Here is a 22,701-nt window from a genome sequence, read left to right on the forward strand (position 1 = left end):
GGCTGTAATCTGCTTCTGCTCGTTTAGGCTACCTGCAGACAACAGAGGCAGGGAGGTGCTGCTACAGCGGCCAAACGGAGTCCCAAAATGTTACAGAGGCAATTAAGCATGTTGCTGTGTGTGCACGCACACAACCGTGTCAGAGGTGCTAAGCCGGGCCAAACACGCCTCATTGAAATGTCCGTCTTAAAGCCACCCAAGTTCCTCATCTCCCCCGCCCTTCGACAACCAAGATGCTTCAAGACTGTCAAAAGCATTTTCCACAAAGCTGAGGAGAGGGCAAGGGGAAAAAAGGACCTGCCACTGTCACATGCATACTTGCGCGTGCACACACACTTGCAAGGCTGTCAGGTAAATTAGATCTGAAAGCTGACAATTTCTGACCATATTTCCTTGATTATTTCGAACAAATGCACACCAGCCGCTCTAAGGAGATTAAAGTGACATAAAAGTCCCGAGTGGGAGGAGGGAGGGCAGAGAATCCAGGTCACCCCCATTTGTCCCCCTGTCTGACAGCAGCTATATCGCTATCCAATCCAATAAAAGTCCCCCCCCCCTCCTTTTGCTTTAATTAATTTTACAGCTAGCTTGCTTAATTACTTTCAATCAAAATCCTCTTGCCATCACAAAATTAGAAATGGTTCAACTCCATTAGTCTAAATTCTTCATTTACATACACAAAGACTGTCAGCTCTTGCTAAGCAAACGGCCTCCTGCTTGATGAGATTGTTTTTTTTCACACACTCTATCACTCTCTCGCTCGCACACACACACACACACACACACACACTCGCACAAACATGCGCGTGCAACTGTGGTGTTAATTTTTTTGAAAGGAGAAAAGTAGCATAAAATTATTTGATCCCTTTACTTAAGACATTCTCTGCCTAATCGGGGTGCAGGTAAGCTGCGGTGCACACCATCCAAGGTAATGGAGAGTTGAGTGTGCATCTACAACTGTCAAATTTGATAACATCCACAACTCGCAGTCGAAGGAAAACTGCTCGACCTTAAACAATGCAGCACAAAATAAACGCCGCATATAAGGGATAAACTGAATTAGTGAGGCCGTGGCCGAGATCATGTAAATGAAGCCAACTATTTCTTCCTCAGGATAAGATATTATTTCTAAAGCAAGAGATGAGCTGCGGATTACCCGCTGACAAATAGAGCCCTATAAATCTGTCTCCTTTGTGGCAGGGTGTCACTAGTCCTGACTAGACTGTGGAAACTGGCGACGCACTACTGCCGGTCGGCTGCTGTGAGCAAAGCACGGGTATTTTTTTAGAGGAGGACCTTGCCCTGCCGTCTGATCACTTCAACTTGGCACACAGGCATCCTCTCCATCACACACACTGCCTAGGGCCTACACATCATCAAGAATTAAGGACATGCAGATAGCGGTTGTGCACTGACCAAAGTGAAAACCCAGGCACACAAGCACATCACCACATGTGTGTGCACATATACTTTCCACACACAACTAGTGTCATAATTAGGTCCCGAGATGAGGGCACTAAACTGGTATACTGCACCCACTGCCGCAGCACACTACACCACAGAATATATGGAGACGGAACCTGCGCGCCAAGTGACACCCTGCTATCGCCTTTATTTCCCCATTCACATGCGTCCTACTCAGCCGGCCCAGCGCAAAACCACACAACACAACTGCCTTTGATCCGCTGTGTTCAGATCATCTTACAGTTGTCGAGTTGTGGAGAAGAAAAAAAAAACACCTTGAAAAGGAAAGCGATAAGGGGGATTTGTCGTATTTCCAAACGGTGTGTGGTAACACTCATAAAATAATAATCCCCAACAACTGACAAATACACGGAAAAAAAAGAGAGAGAAAAAGGGCCATCCCTTTGGGCCGCCGGGCCGACTCCAACGCAGGTCTGACCTGTCCCCTTTACTCCGTGTCTGCAATCACCGGTTTCCTTTTGCCCTCTTTAACCAGTCCCCATTAACACTGTTAATTATCCAAATCCATCATTCTTGGGGTAAATGAAGACTGCCTCTTTAATTCAATTTAATAGGATCATTTTCCAACTCACGTTCACTTTGGCCCCAGCTGCCCGCCCACTAGTCCCCCACTGTGTCTGCACCCCCACTGTATCTTGACTCCCTTGGCTGTATCTTCCATGGTCTGGCTCTCTCCCATTGGTGGAAGGGGAGGGGGATGAGGGTTCAGGCTGCATGGCAGCAATGGGCTGACACACTGTTGATCTCCCATGTCTTGTCTTGGCTCGGCTGGTGGCGAGCAGCAGTTCTGGGTTCCCAGTCTGCTGTGTACACCGCTCGCTCGGCGCGCACACACACACACACACACACGCACACACACACACACACACAGGCTCACAGTACCAGCCCTGCTCACCGGGGCTTAGCTAATCCTGTCACATCAGGCCACATTGGCTGAGTTGAGGCCTTTAGTAGCAACCCCCCTCCTCAACCCACCACCTCCATTCACCTCCACACTTTGCCACCACTCCTTCAATGACTCCTCTCACTCACTTTCTCTCTCTCTCTTACTCCTTTGTTCATTTCACAAGGTCACGGGTGGCCGACTACAGCACGCGAGTGGTGAAACGGGACAGCAGGCGAATCCCTGTGTGTCCCAGCCATGCTGGTAGACCATATCTTATGGTTAACGTGCAATAAATACTGTGTTATGGAATAAATAAATACATTAAAGAAGATGATTGCACATTAACTTTATCTATTTTCAAAAGAAAACTTTAAAGTGGCAACTTTAACAATCACTGTTACTGGCATGCATGTCACTCACTACGAAGGCGTGTTTATAAAATATACAGGTGTCATTTTCTCTTTTCTTGCCTCTAGTGTGTCATAGTGGTATCAGTATCAAAACACATTTTCCGTGCAGCATTGCCTGGCTGTTGGAACTTGACACTAGTGCCCTTTAATCTGACTTTCTATCTATAAAAGTAGAGCTATATCAAGACTGACTTAGGTAGTGTTTTATATGCCTTCTGAGAATTTCCTTACAGAGCACTTTCCATGCTTAGGTTGTTGACATTTTACCATGAATTGTAATAAAATTACAAATTACAGCAAAACTAAATACAGAAAATAAAAGTTCATTTCTAAATAACTTTATACTTTAAATTAACAAAGCACCATGTCACAATGCTGTCCTTTTAAATTATCTTAAGAATGTGTTAATATTGGCTTCCCTTATCCCATTATGCAGTGTAAGGGTAAGTTTGCCCCCATATCCACAGTACACCCCCTCCCATCCCCCGCAACTAGACACACTTGAACCCATACTCACGCACACCCAAACGCACACAGCGTTCCCTTTTAAAATGTTCCCAGACTTTCATTGTTTAGTCATTTGAGACAGACTCTGGGAGAGTTTCAAACGATTTTAGCCATGATTTAATTTTGTTTGTTAAAGGGTGATGTCAGAACAATGGGAGACGAGCCTCTAAATCCACTACATTCACCCAAAATGCCCAGATGAGATAATCATTGGTGACGTCTACGAAAACACTTATTATATTTGCCCATCGCCTGGCTGAAGCTGTTAAAACTCATCAGCGTTATTCCCATTTTTTTTTTCTCTGGGAAGAGAGGAAAAAAAAATGTGCTCAACTTAGTCAAAACTGTCACCCCTTTTAAAGAGACAGTGCGACATTGTTGTGGCTGTAGACAGAGTTTATAAATGGAAAAAGACAGGGCAGAGGGCTATCGGGTGTCTATTCAATACTCATTTTGTTTGCACCCAATACTAATTAAATAAAACACGCACAACTTTTTAATTGGTTTTACAGAGATGAACAGTTTCAAGGAAGTAGAGTATCTACTGTAGTTATACATACCATTGTTCAATAGTTAGTACTAATAACAGGATCTTTTTATATGCTAGAAACTGTGAATGAGGACTGCTTGTCCCTTAACTTGTCCACGTATTTGAAAGGACTTGGGGCTGACAAGGCAGCAGAGGAGATAAGAAATGGATCAACGTGAGCCTTTCTCATAGCTTAATTTATTTTAAATCCAAGCCCTATTTACACACCACACACCGGCAAGCCTTGTCAGCTCCAACTAGCATTGAGATATTTAAAACCATTAATGCTGTACAGCGGCAGCCTGAGCGTGTATGACACAAGCTGTCGCTGTGGCTGAAGCAAAGCCAGATCTCTAACTGCCACAGCTTCTACTTTTGAACAGAGCACGGTTAGAAAAAAACTTGACCACATAGTCAAACGCTGCGATAATACTGCCAGACATTCATGAATGTGAGGAAAGAAAAGTAAAAGTACCAAAAAAAAACCTACAACGAGCCATAGAAGAAGAATACTATATTGTTCATCTTGTGAATGCACGGGCCAAATAAAGTGCATCTTTAGTGCAGGGGCAAGCCCAATAGAGGCAGGGTTCAGGATATGAAACACACCGGCTATCCGCCTCCCGACAGGCTATCCTCATGGATCAGCAGCGGTAGCCATGTTGACCCGCCCCGTTATTAAAGAGGCTAATCTGTTCAACATGTCAATGTTTGCACTTTTAGCTGCGATTAATAAAAGAAGACCCCAAGAGTGCTGTGTGTGCTTTTTCAGAGCCCCAGGTTGTTTTCATTTGGTTTGTATTTTTAGAGGTTTTCGCTGTTTGGTAATTCAACGGTCCTCTTTCCTCCTATTAGCATAAACAGTGTAAATTATTAACTTTGTTTAAAGAATTATAATCGGCCCTGAATCCTAAGCTCTGTAGTGGCATTGTGTGTTTTTTTCCCTTTCTGCCAGTGGCAAAGAGGAACTATGGCATATCAGATATCATTAAAGCAAATGCAACTTTTTTATTTTATAGATACGGAACAATGTGCATGTGATGCCTGACTTTGTGGCCATTTAGGTGATGCTTAAAATGTATGGCCCAGTGGCTTTCACAGGCTGGTAGTAATAGAACTGCTCTCTAACAGACTTGCTTTCTAAGTGCCTGGTGCTGTGTCTTAATTTGTAATCTAGTCAAACCAATTGTCCGCTAGCTAAAAAGGTCATCGAGACAATAGACTACAAAGCTTTCCGCAATGTAGAGAAAGCCCAGGGTGTCTTTTGTAGCTTTTTAACCAAAGATGTAATTAAGACACCCTCATCTTCAGGGGAGAGAAGGGCACCAACGAGAGTCTGCTGGAAACACAAGAGTAACTTCACATTTGTGGGGACGGAAGTGACACCGAACTAAGAAAGAGCATTTGGTTACAGGTGAAAAGCACCTCTCTCCGCAGTAAAATGTCACCACGGAGGACATTTGCTAAGTTAACCTGCTCGTGCAGTCAAAGTGAGATTTCATACATTGTGACCAACCACTGTGGCGAAGAAAGCTTGTTGGGGAAAACTGAGTGATGCAAAGCAACACAGGAGAGGCAGAGGGGGGGACTTAAAGGACGTGATTTATCTGGGCTTGATTGCGTGTTAATCGAGGTTACGTGTATTAAGTGGAATCTAATTGGAACAGACACTGGCAGTCTGACAGATCGACATGATGCAGATGGATTGAGAGGGGGTTGGGGGTTGGGGGGGGGGGGGGGGGAGGAGACCGCGAAAGGAAGAGGGAAAGGGAGAGAGAAGGGTAGTGCAGTCGAGGAGAGCCAGAACGGAGGCAAATGAAACACCATTTTGCGACTATAGACGGCCAAACGGAAAGAGTTTTGTGACACCAGACGTTAGAAAAAAACAAAAAACACCACCAGAACCTTTTAAGCAGTCGATTCATAAGAAGGACGACTCTGCCGGTAGGCTCGTCTCACGTGCATCTCATGATAGGCGGCTGATGAGACATGTAACCCTTCTAGAGGAGGACACACATGGGCGAGATTGTGAGTGACAGGGCACAGCACTGGAGTCTGCCCTCCCCCTCCAGTTGCCACAAACATTCATTTTTGCTTTATTGCAAATGAAGGAGAGAAAAAAAAAAAACACCCATCCAAAAAAAAACATGAGGTAAAGAGGCCAAGTGACAGCTGCTGGAAAATTCTCACCTCGACGAGGGGACGAGCAAGTGTTTCACCGGTGCTCCGGACTCTCGGCTCCTCTTGACAGGCGACAACTGTTTACTCCTCTCCCCAAATCTGAAGTGTTTAGCTAGTGGGCTGAATGACCCTTTCAAATGTTACCAGAGTAATAGACCGTTAAAGATGACCACCTGTTAAGGCCAAGCAACTGCTGCTAAGTCATAACTAATAAAACACAGACTCTGTGGACAAAGAAGGAGAACATAGTTTGTGGAAAAGGTTCAGAGAACAGAAATTAAGATTTTAAATGGAAGATATGGTGTCGCAAAGACATCATTTGGGTTGTAGCATTGTTTTTGAATTGGTCAGTGTTGCTATAATTGGTAACGAGGACATACAAAGCGTGAGTGACATGAACTGCCTCAAAGCAGCGAAAAGCCCAGAAGCAAAAATGACTGTCACAGTGCCATTATCTAAATCTGGGTTAAAAATACAGTAGTTCCCAACGAAAGGGTCACTTCTACTGATAGCTGGCCGAAATGAAGGATGGCAATAGCAAATGGATGTTCAAAGAAAGTAAAACTGATTAATAAAATGTTTACAAAGAGCAGAGGACGGAGGGAGAACAAAGTAAAAAAGAGAAATAGATAAAGAGAGGAACTTACAGGCATAATTTAGTGGCAGTTTGCAGGATACGACAACACTCGAAACTTCACTCATCAACACAAAATACCCAAATTGTTCCCGACATGATCCCGTCATAGCGCAGCGACAGAGGAGTTGCTTCGGTCATCCGTTGATTTGATCCATTATGACTGTTACACTAATGGCATTAATAAGGGCAAAATTGCTATTTTGAAACACAGAATTTTCATCCTATTCATTTGGCTAACCGTACCGGCTTTCTCCCACATGAAAGCCCACTGCGCGCGCGCATGTGTGTGTGTGTGTGCATGTGTGTGACTGAGTGTAGGTGTGTTTGAGTGCATCTGTGCTCCCACCATGTAATGGCTATAAGGTCATCTCTATTTTCCAGGCTTGGTGTACAATGTCGTTGAATTGCAACATTTTACATGGTCTAAAAACAACAACAAGAGCTTTGAAATTTGACTCCATGCTATTTTAGATTGACTACAATGCACTCACCAGCTGGCCCTGATGAAATAGCCAAACCACATTCAACATCGTCTTAACACATTTTGATTGAAACATTGTACATTCATTTAGTTGTAAAAATTAAAACATGCAGTAAACTGAAGAGCACACCAATACATTTGGTATAAAATAAGATACCAAGAGAGATTGTTTGAAATGCAAGTGAATTCATATATTTGCCCTTTTCCTGTTTGTTTAATATAAACACACTTAACATATTCTATCAGAACAGTGAATGTGTCTGCATTCCCTGTATATTTGTGCTGAATGTGAGTATATGCGTGTGTGCTCAGCCCTCATCAGCCTCTAACATTGAGAGGAATGACACCCTGTGATCAAGGACATGAATTGCTCATTGATTTTTAGGGGCCAGCTTAACTATCCATTCCAATTGATTTTTAGCTTTGCTGGGTGTGCGAGTTATGGCAGTTTTAATGTATCATCTGTATGTGTACTCATCACCCACTGCAAGAGGATTTACAATAGTCTGTGGAAAATGCATATACAACGCCGTGTGCAAATGTGGGACAGGGACTCTTTTTCTTTTATATTTTCCAAGAAATGGAACCCATAAAACTGCTTATGTCCTAAAGTGAGTGAAAAAAGAATCCCTATAACATGTTTGTTTTATACCTTTTCCATTATCTGCTTCTGAACTTGGTAAATGATCTGTAGGGAATAACCTACGTAGTTTTTTTTTATCTTGAAACCAAAGAGTGTGAAGGAACTGAAGTCCCCTTTAATACTAACCTGTGTTGTTTAGAGCATGCATTTCAGTTTCAGTATCACGTTGCCACGCTAACCATTTCAACAGGACTCAGGCTCCAAATTCAACACCAACAGACTTACTACCATGGAAAACATGGTTTTAGACTTTTTATGTTTATAAAACACACCAAACGGTAATCTTTTATGTTTATGTTTAACTCATTGTATGTTTATGTTTAACTCATATTACCAATCAATTAACAATTCATATAAACTATTAATAATCAATGGTTTGATGATGTAAGAGACAAAGTCAGAGCAATGTGATCCAAAAGGCGGTCTAAAGTCATCTGTCAGGTAGAAAGTCATTAAAATAGGGGCTCGTTTTCCTGCGCCAAGCTTAGGTTTCACTGAGGCAGGGATACATTTCTATTCTTCAGCAAAAGGCTGCGCTCTCGTATGATATCATCTCCTTTGGAACATTACTCTCAATGGTTTGTCTTTTTTGTCTTTTATGTTTTTCTTCAATTTAAATTGCCCTTTTTTCCAAAATGGTTTGGGTGAAGCGGTTCTCTATGTGAGGTAAGTGTCTTTTGTTCAGTGAAAAGGACTGCATAAAGCACACTTTCCTCCATCCTTTAAAAAAACAAGTCTGCTTAATTAATGTTTTACAAGTGCTGCTGTATTCTTAGTAAAATTTTTTTTTAAAAAGCCTCTATCAAAGCCGGCAGGTTCAGATTACGTACGCTAATTGAAATTCTGAATATCTAAGCCAACTCCTTTTTTTTCTCTGCTCCCGCTCTTTCTCCCTGCTCACACAATAAAGCCTAGTGTTTTGTAGTCCACAAATGACATCAAATCATCTAAGTAATATGGGCTTTTCTATTTTCCCTGTATTCTCATGTTCTGCTAGTGGGTTCATGAGACAGCTTAATAAAGCAGTAAATGCTTGGGGAAGCCTGAGAGCCTACTGTGTGTGTGTGTGTGTGTGTGTGTGTGTGTGTGTGTGTGTGTGTGTGTGTGTGTGTGTGTGTGTGTGTGTATGTATGTATGTGTGTGTGTGTGTGTGTGTGTGTGTGTGTGTGTGTGTGTGTGCGTGTGTTTTACCTCCACCAGGGACCTCAAAGCAGAGAAGGAAAAGCCTGGTTCCATACTCAAGCAGATTTTCCAAAAGAATAAAGCCACTGAACAAAAGAGAATGACTAATACCAAAACCAAAGCCCAAACTAAGACACTTATCTCATGGGTTGACATTGATAGAGCCCACATTAATGCAGTTTGAGCTAAATGAATACAGCATAATTTACAGGTTATACATGCGTTAGGTGCTGGAGGAAGGCAGGCTGTGTGAACACCTGCAGGTGTGGGAGCAGCGGAGACGAGGCCGAGCTTGGACAATCATCACAGACACCAAACGGCACAATAGAGGTTTCTACGCTCTGGTGGCAAAGATCTGAGATTGGATCAACTAGGATATGGAACACCATGTTTTTAGCTCAGCTCATCGTCTGCATATACAGGTATGTATGTTTTCTAGGGGAAAAGTTTCGACCTTTTCTTGCGTCCCGATTTATCTGGAAAGGTAGCTATAGCAGGCAATTAAAAAAAATATATCATCCTTGATAACCTTTGTTCTGAGTTAATCATTGCAGGGAAAGAAAAGTGCTTCTCTTTTCTTCTCTTTTATATTTACCCAAACTCCTTCCTTTCAACGGTGTAATATTTTATTGGCTTGTTTTGCAAGCATAATAACTTTGCATTCTTCTCCCAAGGTCAGTTTCTAGTGTGCCACGAGGATTATGTACACACAGGGCTTTTCAGGTCAGTTCCATTGTATTTACATCAAATAATTTTTGATAAGGGATGTAAAAGACCTATAAACCCAACATCATAAACAGGAGAGGTGTAGCTGAAATAAGGACAAAAGATCAACGGCTGAATTTGTTCTTATCTTAGACACGTTGATATTTTTGAGCCAACTATCTTCACCTTTCTCTCTCTCTCTCTCTCCCTCTCTCTCTCTCTCCCTATCTCTATCTCCCTCTCCCTCTCTCTCTTTCTCTCCCTCTCTCTATCTCTCTCCCTATCTCTCTCTCCCTCTCCCTCTCTCTCCCTCTCTCCCTTCCTCTCTCCCCCTCTCTTTCTCTCCCTATCTCTCTCTCTCTCCCTCTCCCTCCCTCTCTCCCTCCTCTCTCCCTCCCTCTCTCTCTCTCTCTCCCTCTTTCTCTCCCTCTGTCTCTCTCTCTCTCCCTCTCTCTCTCCCTCCCTCTCTCTCTCTCCCTCCCTCCCTCTCTCCCTCCCTCTCTCTCCCTCCCTCTCTCTCTCTCTCTCTCCCCCTCTTTCTCTCCCTCTGTCTCTCTCTCTCTCACCCTCTCCCACACACACGGAGCTTGACAAGAAGCGTTGACTTGTTAGATTTAGTCCAATGGCTTCCCAGTGCGGCCAGCAAGAAAGCTCTTGTTTCATAGAGAAGTACCTCCCCTGTTATCTCCCCAGCACTATAATCACTTAACAAAGACTTGGGCATTTGCACAAATTAAAACATCAATAATGCATAAGTGCTTTTCAGTTTTGAGCTGTAGTGTCCCTGTATTGGGATGAAATACCACCTCTACCAGTGGAAAAACTCTGGCTCGCCATACTCCGTCCCACAAATGGCTTAAAGAAGCCACGGCCCTGCTTTGAGCCACAACCCCCCCCCCTTCTTTCAAAGTCTAAGCTAAAGCTCTGGTGAACATTTGGGATCTGCTCTGGTAACGGGACAAAATGGCTGGGCTGAGTGGGAAGTTGTTTTAAAGCAAGAGGCGGTAAGTGGTGGTGGTGCATCAATGCAAACAGGCAACACCCTTGAGTGGCGCAGTGTGGCATCCTTCCATAAACAACACCACCGCCGTGTCCCCGACATTTATGATTTGTGGTCAGAATGGCAACACGGGCCTGATTCTAATCCAAGTCTGCATGTTTGCCCTATCGTTACATGGCTAAATCTGCCCGGCCGAGTCTCTTATTTTCCCAGATGAAAACGCCAGACGTTTCAGACGGCTGTCGGAGAGCTTTGCTTAAAACAAGTCACACTGTATGAGAACATTACACTTGGCCAAGGAAGGGAAGGGCATCATGGGAAAGCAGCTCAGTGACACTTTAAAACCAAGATGCTGTTCAGGGCTACTGGTTAATTTGAGAGAAAAAAACCCTCCTTCATATTTATTACTGCAGTTATGAATATGAACTGTTTCACGCTGACTATGGAGGTTGGAGGAGTTAAGTATTATTATTGGACTTGTAAATCCATGACCAGTACCGTTCCAACACCAATAGAGGACGAGCCATCCTATACAGATGGCCTCAAGGACAATTAGCAGTAATCATTGGTTGCCACATAAATGAGGAAAATTATATTTGCTGCTGCACTTGCGGATGATCACAGACCAAATTCTTTGACAATAATATGGATAGCTGCTTTAAACCTAATTGTTACTCGTAAATGTCTGAAAAAATATACAATACGCTGGAAAAGAACACTTAGAAATATGTCTTTGTCTATTATTCAAGAAATAATCCAAAGAAAGGTAGAACCTGAACTCTTAAACAAACAACACATTACCATGAAGAATAAAGAGATGAGATAAATAGCGTGGTGATCTAAAATATTATCTCTTCAATCATATTCTTTTCCCCAGATATCTTCATTTCCCCCCTCCCCTCTCTGTCAGTTAGTCTGGCAAACAATCCCCTTGTTAGCAAACTGTTAAGACAGCCGCTTGGTACACAAATTGCGCTCGACCAAGCGAATTTGTTTTGCAAGGGTGACCTGTTTAATCATCTCATTTTCTTTGGCGGACATTTATTCATCTGGTTTCCACGGTTACAGAGAACATTAAGGGGCTACAGTAATAAGGCTGGAGAGTCAAACAGGTAATAAAAAAATTAACGCCATTTTCCAGCAGCCGAGGACAGTGGGTGAAATGAATCAAGGGAGAGGGGAGAGAAGCAGCGGGGGGAGCAGGGGGGTGGGGTGTGTGGGGATGGGGATGGAGGGGGGGGGGGGGTCCAATATTGTCCAAACAATAAGCCTTAGCGGTTATTTTACTCTGTAGATCAGGTGGTGCTGTTATGGACATGACACTTTGGGCACAGAGCAGGAGAGATAAAGCTTTTAAAATGGCCCTGCTCCTTTTTTTATTGTCATTTTGCGATTACATATCAGAACAATTAAAAGTTAGCCTGCGATATCTATTAACTTTGCTCTTTTTTATTTCTCCTGTGCTTCAGAAGAAAGATAATATGGCAATGCAACGTGTCAATAACGTGCAAGGGACGACATGACATTTAGTTGCCCTGGTGAGAAATGTGTCGTAGTCCTCCCAAGTTGAATCATGTTTTCTCATATTGTCTTCGGATCAACCGAACAACAGCAGAAAAAAGAAAAGGAAAAGAAAGGAGAATACACAGTTAATTTCTAACTATTAGAAACATTGTCCTCCCCACCAATTGAAAGGGTTTCAACTTCTTGCCAAATATAGAAAATTCCGGCACAATAGGGGGAACAGGTGCTGAGAGCCCATAGAAAGTGACGAAGCCAAAGAGCCGGGTTGCTGCTGAATGCCAAATAAGGCAGTGAGACACGTTGCACCGAGGCACAAAACAAGCTACTGTAATGCAATTTTCTGAGTCTGACGACTGTCACCGATTCCTCCGCCAACGGTCTCCTGCACAATATTTCCCGGTCTTCAGACAATATTCGGGACTGTTTTTCACTTTAATAAATCGCCCAACAAGAGAAAACAAGCAACAAATTTGATGGATTACTCATTTCTCCACTCCTTACAAAAGTATTTCTAATTGACAGCAGGGCTGTGGCACTCCTAAAATATGCAGAAACGTTCTCAACCTAACCCGTAATCATTTAAATCGTCTGGTTTAACCTGTATTTGGGCATTTCATGACCCTGCCAACACCTGTCCCCCACCCTTGTGGAAAACAAACCAAATTGAATTTGTTCTCTCGTTGCTGTTGTGTTACTTATATATACGTTGTTCCGGGGGTGGCTCCGGTGTGACTGAGGTCGTGGAGGAATACACAACTGATGGCAGATGTGTCTCAGGAGAGGGAGGGGAAAAAGAGATGTCAGCCGACCCGGCCTCCCACACACAGGGACGCTTAGGGTACGCTCCCGAACATCAAACACACACTGCTCACGTGTCACAAGGAGCGCTCCCCCCGACCCACCCCTCACCCCCGACTGAGGCAAGAGCCCGGAGAGACACAAAACTCTCGTCATACATGCCGGGTGAAATCCTAAAAAGCGGATGCAGAATGGACAGCAGCAAGAAAAGAAAAAAAAGCAGCAAGAAAAGAAAAAAAAGCTAAGCTGTGGTTATGGGACTGCCAACTGTTGTGCTAACAGCCTCTTAACAGGTGTGGGCTCTGGAACCATGTAATCCTATCAAGTTACCAAGTAAAAAAAGAAAAAGAAAGAAAGACAGAAATCCGGCAAACTGGGCTCTGCCTCTCTCTCTCTCTTTCTCTCTCTCTCGCTCTCTCTCGCTCTCTCGCTCTCTCTCTTCGCTATCTTTCTATCTGTGTTGGCAGTGACAGAAATGAACAGCTGGGCTTCAGATTTATCATGTACAGACAGTAATTATTGCTGGTGCTGCCTGCTACTGACCCAAGTGAATAGAATGTCACATGAAAAAACACATGGCAGAAGGGGGACCTGAGGCTGAGGGGTGCCGGGTAGGCGACTGTGTGTGTGTGTGTGTGTGTGTGTGTGTGTGTGTGTGTGTGTGTGTGTGTGTGTGTGTGTGTGTGAGGAGGGCAGTGTTTAAACGTCACTACGTTCCTGTTTGCAGTCAATTACGGACGAGGACAGGGGTATTGGCTCTGTAACTCGGCAGAGCAAACACTTTCCTGCACGCGCTGAAGGTGACAGAAAAAGGGCTCCTGTGTTTGTTTGTGCTGATTTTTTTTTCTCCCCACTTTCCTCCTATCAAAAATAAAGCCACAGTCGGTACAACAGCCACCTTAATCCTGTCAAAGAAAAGCTGATAAAGAATTGAAATTAAGAGATGTGCTCAATGCTAAAAAAAACAACAACAAAACACAGCAGTAAAGTGAGGAGACAGATTTAGCTCAACACCTACTCTCCTCGTCTTTTAAGCCTTACGTGTATGATTAACTAAACTCACCTACATATTGATTAATAAAAAATACAAGGAAAAGTACAGCACTGATGTTGGACGACACAAAGTGTCTCCATCATTATATCAAGGCTCACCCCACCTGCTATATTTGTACCAGAGATAAGAGGGTCAGCAGAAAAACTAACAATTTATTACCTTTGCCAATCCCTGTCCTCATCATTAAATAATTAACCCCTCATCTGCTGCTTCCTTTTCCACACATTCAGCTGTATGAAAGTTGTGGTCTGTCACATTCCTTACCCACTAACCTACGTACGGACTGGTTCGCACCTTAAAGACCCCCTGCCACATTTAAAAGGATTAGTCACCACATTTTGTGCTGGCTTAATCTCTCTTTCAGCTGGCCTAATAAGTGTGCTTCCATAAACTAAGCATGCAAATTCATTCATGGCCAGTGGAGACCATGCTTTCAGACAAATGTGCCAAAGTCTTCCACTCTGCTAATTACCTCTTCATTTTCCCTCTTTCCCCTCTTATATAGCATATCAACGACGAGAGATTATTCTGCCCCCTTACTTTGCATGAAATTATAATTTCATATGTAAGATTAGGAAATCGAGTCGGGGAGGATAAAAAGTTACCGGAAGCTTTTCTCTTGACTCTCACAAGAATACATGACACGGCATATTCAGCTGTGAGATTAAAAGCAGGATTTCTTTTCAGCTGGTTACGCTGAGACAATTAAGACAGAAATATGGAAGAAAAGGACTTTAAAAAAAAAGAAGAAAATAATACATAATTCTAACTTTTTTTTTTTTAATTAATGACATAATGTATAATTCATTGCCATCCTTTTTAAGATAGTATAATTAAAAAGGATACTTCCCCGGTCTCATTTCCCTTTTTTTTTTAAGTAGTGTAGTTTAACAAACATGCATTATCTGTGATAATAAAAACTTGGCCCGTTACATTTTAGATAATAAAGGCAATGAAGACCCAAGGTGCAACCTGTTTATCATTCTGGAATATTTCTTCACCGAGTATTAATTAGGCCATTACTCCAGATTGGTGACGGGGAGCTTTGAGGTTTTAATTAGGTGCTGGCCACTGCATGAGTGCACAGGATTGAAGAAAGGGGGTGGTGATGCCACTTGCCTCGCTCCTGGCCCATATCAAGTAGCCCTGAACACTTTGGCTACCGCGGGAAGATGCATGGCAGCCCACGTGCATCTGGAGTTTATTTGATCGTTTGATCTCTAATGTTTCCTCTTTCTGCCGGTAAAAAAAAAAAAATGCCAGTTGGTGTGATTTGGGTATTAAAAGACGGGGGGGTTAAGGTAATTATGGTGTTGGGTGGCTTGTGTCTGATGACTGGGCACATGCTCAACCAGGACTCAGCTGTCCCTCTCTTTCTGTCTACCCCCAACACACACACACACACAAAAAAAAAAACACACACACACACACCCCTCCCCTTGTCTGCTGTCTATATTCCCCCTTCTCTCCCCCTGCCACTCTGCTAAAACCAGGCATAACACACACAGCCTCGCGTAACATCAATCAAATACTGAGAGCGGACCATAAAACTACACAAACATATACACTGCCATTAACTACTGTATTTGACACTTATTTAATAGTTCTTGTCGGATGCGGTGTAAAATCAGAAAAATAAATTTAAAGATAGAAAAGGAATAATTTAAGGCAGGGAAATTAAAAGAATCGATTGGAGAGATATGGTTTTAAATATAATATTTCAAATATTGCAATAAAATGTGTCTATTTTTGACATTTGAAAAATAAAAAAACATGACTATGAATATATTCAATTCTGATTAAACACTCAATTTATACTAACGCAAAGAGAGTGATGTGAATTGCGTCAGTATTATTCAACATGCATATGAAAGTGATAACAAAAACCATATATTTTGGTATAATTTGAACAAGGTATTTAAAAAATAAATCTTGAGAATGTGAGTGTTTTTCCTCGGTTGACAAGGCGATACTAATCACCTCGTTGCTGAGAAGCACTCTTCCCTGACAAGGCTCCTTAGAATACAAGGATCCCCCAGGAGAAATCGGCATGAAAGAGGTTAAAGACAATGACTCGCATTTTTTTCCTCCAAATGTCTCCCTGTTAAATTTATTTCAAAACTCTGTTAATCTGCTGTACACAACATTCCCATTAGCATAGCCCAGCCCCCTAATAAAAATTCCGGCTAGTTTAATTAAAAAATGTAAATTTACTGTCATCCAAGGAGCAGCAGAAATAGGAGTGCAACAGCATATTTTATTGCTTAAGACATCAAATTGATTCAGGTTATTGCTAAATTGTGATAAAAGGTTATTGAGGGCCTTCAGAACTGGGCTTGTTTTTCTCCCTCATTTCATCCTGGTTTTGTGGAAGGCCGTAAAAGATGGAGAGGGCCACAAAGGGTTAATGAGACAACTCAGTGAGGGAGAAGGCAATCAACATTATGACTCATATGAGGGTAGAAAAACATTTTCCGAGCTGACGAAAAGTTTTAAATTAGGGTGTGTCACGATGACAGTTTTACTTGTTTGTTGTTATTTTAAACTATCATGCAGGACACCTTAAATAACCTGACATAATAGCCAAGCCTGCATGTCTGTCTCACAAATGTGTTTGTGAAAGCCTGTGCTCACAGTGGTCTGCTATGCAGTCTCTCAGAGTTTTATTTAATTAGAAACAATATCTTTAGATTGGGATTTATTTTTCAATAATGCTGCCAGAAAGAGCAGAAAAGCCTTCGTGGTGTCAAGAGTGAAAAAATAAATAATTGTTAAGAGAATTCAAATGAGAGAGAGCGAGTACATAACTGGCACATAAACGTATTAAAAAGAACAGCCTGGAGCAAAATCAGTTTGAATTAAGTTTGAATTAAAGATAATTTTTTTCTAGAAAAGTGAAAACACCTCAAATAAAAGACAATATAATAATATTTTTCGCAGCATCCTTTCTGTAATTTAAAACCCTGATTATCATTTCAAGCTCATTTTAAAAAGAACACAACCTTGACTAAATATGTATATACTGTATGAGTTTATAGTAAAGTGTTTTTAAAAAAAAGGGCAGATAAGATTTAAGATTTAAAGTCAAAAGAAACCCATAATGTCTCTAAAAAGTGTAGTTATTGAGTTGGTACATTTATCTGTAGTGCAAATAGTGACATACGGAGGGGCTATTAATACACACACGTATAAAAGGAAGACACCACTGCATGCAAACAGAGAACACGCATACAGACAGAACTGAATGTGAGTGTGAAATAGGACTTATTTTAAAACACATTACAAGTAAAGTGGCGAGGAGAGTGACGCTTATGAGTATATGGTGCAATCCAGTTAGAGCAGGACAAGTTCATCCTCTCAAAAGTACGCACAGAGTGACTGTTATTAACCCGACAGTTACAGGTCGCATTAAATATAAAAATATCTGCCCCACAGATGCATTTACACAAATAATATGAAACAATGAGAACGGTCTTATTAAACATTTTAAATAAATGTTGTGTTTTGTCCTAGTTTTATCGAACATGTCATGCACTTGATTTATCAGACTGTTCACATTTTAATGTAACAGTGGCCAATGTACTGGCTATAAACTGATTGGAAGTACCTGGAAAGGTGTTAGACCTGCTCCCGTTGCCTTTACATGTGTGACAACAAGAGCAACACAACAGTTTGTTTGCTTTGTCCCCTTGGTAACAAACCCTTAGGCCATTATATGTACTCTCATGGCATTGCCAGTGCCTCTGTGGGTAAAACCTATACCTGTATTTCTACAGTACCAATACTGGCTCGATCAAAAACATGTAATTAACTGAAGCGACTAAACAAGCAGGATGAAGAAAAAGAAAAGCCTGACAGGGAGTTTTGCTGGTCTCATGTCCTAGACGAGAAATAGACTCTGACAAGAGAAAATGAAACTGGCTTTGTGAACTTTCTTCTCGTGTGCACTGCATGTAACACGGCGTCCTGAGTCCTCTGCTGGGAAAATGGGCAATCATATTTGATATTGCAGTCACCTTTGGGCACTGTCAAAGAGCTATAAATAAGGGTGTCGCAACACTTGGGTATACGTATGCTCTGGCACATAGTTTAAATCATGAACAACTTCCACCTCTCCGTGTATTCAGTCAGAGATAAAGGCACACCTTAAACTGTCAGCTAATAAAACATCTCTGGCAAAGATAGAAAAGAAGAAGAGTACTCACCATATTCAGGGAAGTCGAAGTTAAATCCTCTCAGACATGTAACTTTCATAATATTACTCAACTCTGTCAGAAAGTCATTTGAATGTTGGTTGGTGGAGGGGGAAATAAAGTGGAAAAGTAACTAGATAAAAAAAAAAAGGCTTCCTTCAATCATGCACTAAACTCCTTGACATGTAATCTGTCAATAGTTTGTTGCTGAGATAATGCCGGCTGCCATGAGCGGATTTGATTGGCAGTTTAGGGTCTGGCCCCTCCTTCCTGTGGTTTGACGGGGGGTAGGTGAAAGAATATGGAGCCTCCCCCTTCTCTTCTCTCTCTCTCTCTCGCTCTCGGTGTTGCTCTCTCTCTGCCTCTCACACGCTGCCTCTCTGTCGCTCTCTGCTTTCCCCCATACACACACACACGCACAGACCAAGCTGTTGGTGATGTTGTCTGAATAGGCTGATAGGAAATTATGGCAGAGGAACCGGAGCAGTTTTTTTCTCCCTCCCTCAGTGGGCTGGCCTTTTCCATCTTTGTGGTCTTCTAGCCTTTCAACTCTCTTGGGGTGGAGCCTCTGCTGCCTCTATTCAAATGAAGGGAGCACAACACTTGGAAAAAAAAACGTTTTGGTAGGAAGAGATTACACGTTTGTTCAAATATATATTATACTTTTACTGCGCACAAGTATTCAAGGCTTTTAGAATAATTATTTAAATCAAATATAGTACAAAAAAGAGATGCTTTTTAGCCACCATTATCCCTGTATTGTTTTATATCTAGTACAACTACAGTATGCAAAATGGTTATTTTGACAATTTTGTAAGCGAGTCAAGTAAATATTAAATCATTATTGAAAGGGACACAACTGCATATGATGAGCATGCTTGTCAGAAGCAAAACATATTTGACGAAGATGTTACTTCAACATTTTAGCTTGAAGCAAATAACTCTTTCACTGCTCTCACAAAACAGAGATCCTCTCTATTTCAGTGCCGTGTAGTGTACTTTCTTCGCTTCTCTCCCTCGGAGCACACTCTTTCTCCCCCCCGCCGCCCTCTGATAAGCTATCAGTTTTCATTGTAATTTCAGGTGAAATGATAAACGACAGCCGTTACCAGGTGACAATTAATACTTTATAAGACAAACCCTTTTATTTGCCTGGCAGTTTTTTCCGCAGTGGCATGCAAAGTACCTCTGGACCATTTATACATAATGGTCCATATCTGTAAACATGACTCCGTATGTCAAGAATGGGGAATTTACATAGTGACACCAAATAGCAAAAAACTCTCAACTTTGAAAGGTCACTGGGTATTCCTGTTTTCCACAGCAGTTGTATTTTTAATAAAGGTGATGTATAACTAGCATTTACTGGTTGTAGAAAAGAGGAAATGAACAACTTTATGGCTGTGAACCATAATGCAACAATACGTAGTCCGGGCTTCAGTTCCTGAGTGCTGTCAGCAAAGTCCAAAGTATGTACATAAAACAGGTTTTGGTTGATTTTGAAATGATGATGACTCATACCGGTTAATACAGGGGGGGGGAAAAGCTTTGTCTCCTCCTTCCTAACTCTCATAAAGGGAAATGTCCTTAAAGCATTTCTATCAAAAGGTCCCACCCTTGATCTAACATTGCACTGTAAATACAACTTTAGTTTTTGTTAGCCTTGATAAAAAAAAGTATCTAGTATCTAAGGCAGCCGGGCCTGTTCTGTTGTAAAGGTGTTGGACATTTGTCAAATGTCAGCCCTGTTTTACATCAATCATATGTTGAACAAACAAACATATTTTGTGAGAGCAGGTTCTACGAGGTGAGCTCAACATCCTATATTCTGGTTTTCTGACCAAACTAACCCTGACAACCGTAATCCCGTTAAGCAGTCCTACGATGGTGATTATCAACTCGGTAAATCAACCTGGGTTTCTTAATCTCGCGAGCGTGTTCACATAAAACGAGCAGTGTTAGCAGCATATGACCGATAGCAAACAAGTCTACTGTCAGAAGAGCTGCATATTTTACAAAAATGATGAGCACACTATGATATTAGACAAATACGATTAAGATAACAACGTATTCCAGGCTAAACGTGACACGGTTGCAACTGCTCAACGCAGGAAGTATAGCTGGCATAACATTGCAGACTGTGTTCATATCTTATAATCACATACAGTACACATAAAAGTACCAGTCAACACAACTGTTAGGCACGACTCCGACATGTCGCACTGACACATACGGCTCAAGAGGCTGACACATAAGTGAAGATATGATATGAATATATGATAAGGATATTAACAAATGTTGTGTTATTGTGGTTTTGTAAATGTAATTAGTGGTGCTGTTAGATTGCTGCTAGACCAACTCGTTGATATTGGTAAGTATTGCATGCGGAAGACCAACGATTTTGTTTTTTAAAGGCTAAACACAAAGAAATATGGAATCTTTTTTTAGAAAGAATTAAACATACGTGTTGCAGCGTATCTTGCAGTTTACTAACCACTTTGTATTATTAGAGCCTTTTTTTTTTCACACAAAATAAGGCTAAAATATTGTCGCACACGCCATAAGAATACTTCTTAGCAACACATACATTTATTGGAATACCCACATGTAATTATAGTCGGATCTAGGCTCGATGAACCAGTGATTTTATAAGCCTTAAGCAGGTCAAGTGTGCAACTTAAGTTGCCATGGCAATCTGGACCCGTAAAAAGTGAACCACCACCGTGGAACAAACAGAAACGGGTTCAACCTGAAGTTACCTCGCTAAACCCTAAATACTGCTTCGTAGCACAGGGCCCTGGTGAGGTCTTACACCCATGGACAAACTTGATCACAGTGTTTATAAACATATTACTGTAATGTCGTGCAAAAGACATAAAATGAAGTCATTCAAGTAAAAATATATTAGTCACTAAAAGACTCTGGTGCTGTAATTATTAAAATTGCTGAGCTCTCGTGAGAATCTTTGTATAAACAGCACAGTATATATGCACAGTATATATGTATAATATAGGGGGGGGTGTTTGTCGTCCATGCATTACAGCCCTCTGGCCCTTGAGCTGCCATCTTTGGGGCCGAAACCATTGCTTTTCAAAAGGAGCTGTGGGGATTTTCGTTTGATGTGGTCTGAGGGTATTGTATGGAGCATGCGGGAGAATGTTGAGGGCAAGGTGGAGTGTGTATGCATGTGAGAGTGTGTGTGCACGCTTCCGTGCGTGTGACATGGCAGGGGTACACCAGTCAAAGGGCCGCCGGGCCAGACGTTCGGCTGCCCCTGACAGTGCACTCCAGGAGGGGCTGGTCTGGTGAAGGGCCCACTCCGAGTCCTCCATTCCCCGGGACAAAAGCTAGGGCCCAGTTGATAGATGTGAATTCAGTGGCTTTTGTGCCCAAAGCTCAGAGACATGCCGAGTGAGAAATCTGACCTTTGCCGAGAGTCAGATTGTGTTTTTGAACCCCTCTTGCTGTCTCTGGCAGTTCAGGGCAAAGAGTGAGTGAACGAATGGGAGGGGATGGAGTGGGCGTGAGTTGGCGGTGGGTGGAGGTCTGTCCTAACTGGTGGAGTGTACAGGTAGGAGGTTACACAGGAGGAGCGGTACAAAGCCCTTCTGCTGCCTCAAACTTTAAACGCAACTAATTAATAGTTGTGTTTTTCAGCAGACAACGGATCAAGTTTGTTTTGGATATTCACTGTCATGTTGTTGTCAATTTGGCAGGAAATTGAACGTGTAAAAGCTTAATTCTGAAGCAAGGTCTTTTAAAGTGGGATTCAACAAGAGTTCACCCTAGTGTTATTCTAGGTTGTCTGTGATGTGGGATATTATTCCCTCTCACGTCTGTTTATATTGCATTATATATTTATTTTTAAGCAGAGAAGGAGCTGAATATTAAACGTACACACAAATACAGCCAGAACAATGATGATGGCAATACACCACTTCTTGATGATCATCATTTGCATTACTCATGACAATGATTCTTCAGAATCTCATTTGATTTTCATAATTGCTGTATAGCTGCATATACAGCTACATACATATACTATGAAAATCACATTGCAAAATCTCATTATAGGTACACACTTGAAAGTAATTAACATGGAGTTTGTATGAGGTATAAGGTGTATTTGTATAGTTGTCAGCGTGCTGCACTGCGTTTCTTATATTCATGCACTGTTTATGATATTACATGAATTATGATATAGCACGTTGCTTGGCGGCAGTGTGCTGAGAGCAAAGATTTTGTAGATAGAATAGGCCTATGTTTTTGAGTCATACATTTTTCTTGACACTGCTTTCATCCCCCGGCCGTAATCATCATATCTCCCCTTCTGCTCTCCCGGATGCAGACATCCATAATGCAATCTTCCTAATTTTGATCCCTCGCAATCTGGTTTTTAAAAGGGAGGGGAAAAAAGGGACATATTTCTGAAGGCTTGCTCCATAATCATTTTAGACAGATAGCCTTTCCCATCGCAGATGAGCAA

General features: G+C 41.9%; 1 protein-coding gene across 1 annotated transcript in view; it reads right to left on the bottom strand.

The window, feature by feature from the left end:
• Positions 1 to 18,610, bottom strand: part of casz1 (castor zinc finger 1) — a 76,983-nt gene extending 58,373 nt beyond the window's left edge. The window contains exon 1 of the mRNA XM_034537348.1: positions 18,228 to 18,610. Within this exon, the coding sequence (XP_034393239.1) occupies positions 18,228 to 18,276 (49 nt within the window). The 5' untranslated portion in view covers positions 18,277 to 18,610. The remainder of the gene's footprint in view (positions 1 to 18,227) is intronic.
• Positions 18,611 to 22,701: the final 4,091 nt, after the last annotated feature.

This window comes from Cyclopterus lumpus, chromosome 7 (assembly GCF_009769545.1).
Source record: "Cyclopterus lumpus isolate fCycLum1 chromosome 7, fCycLum1.pri, whole genome shotgun sequence".
NCBI lineage: Eukaryota > Metazoa > Chordata > Actinopteri > Perciformes > Cyclopteridae > Cyclopterus > Cyclopterus lumpus.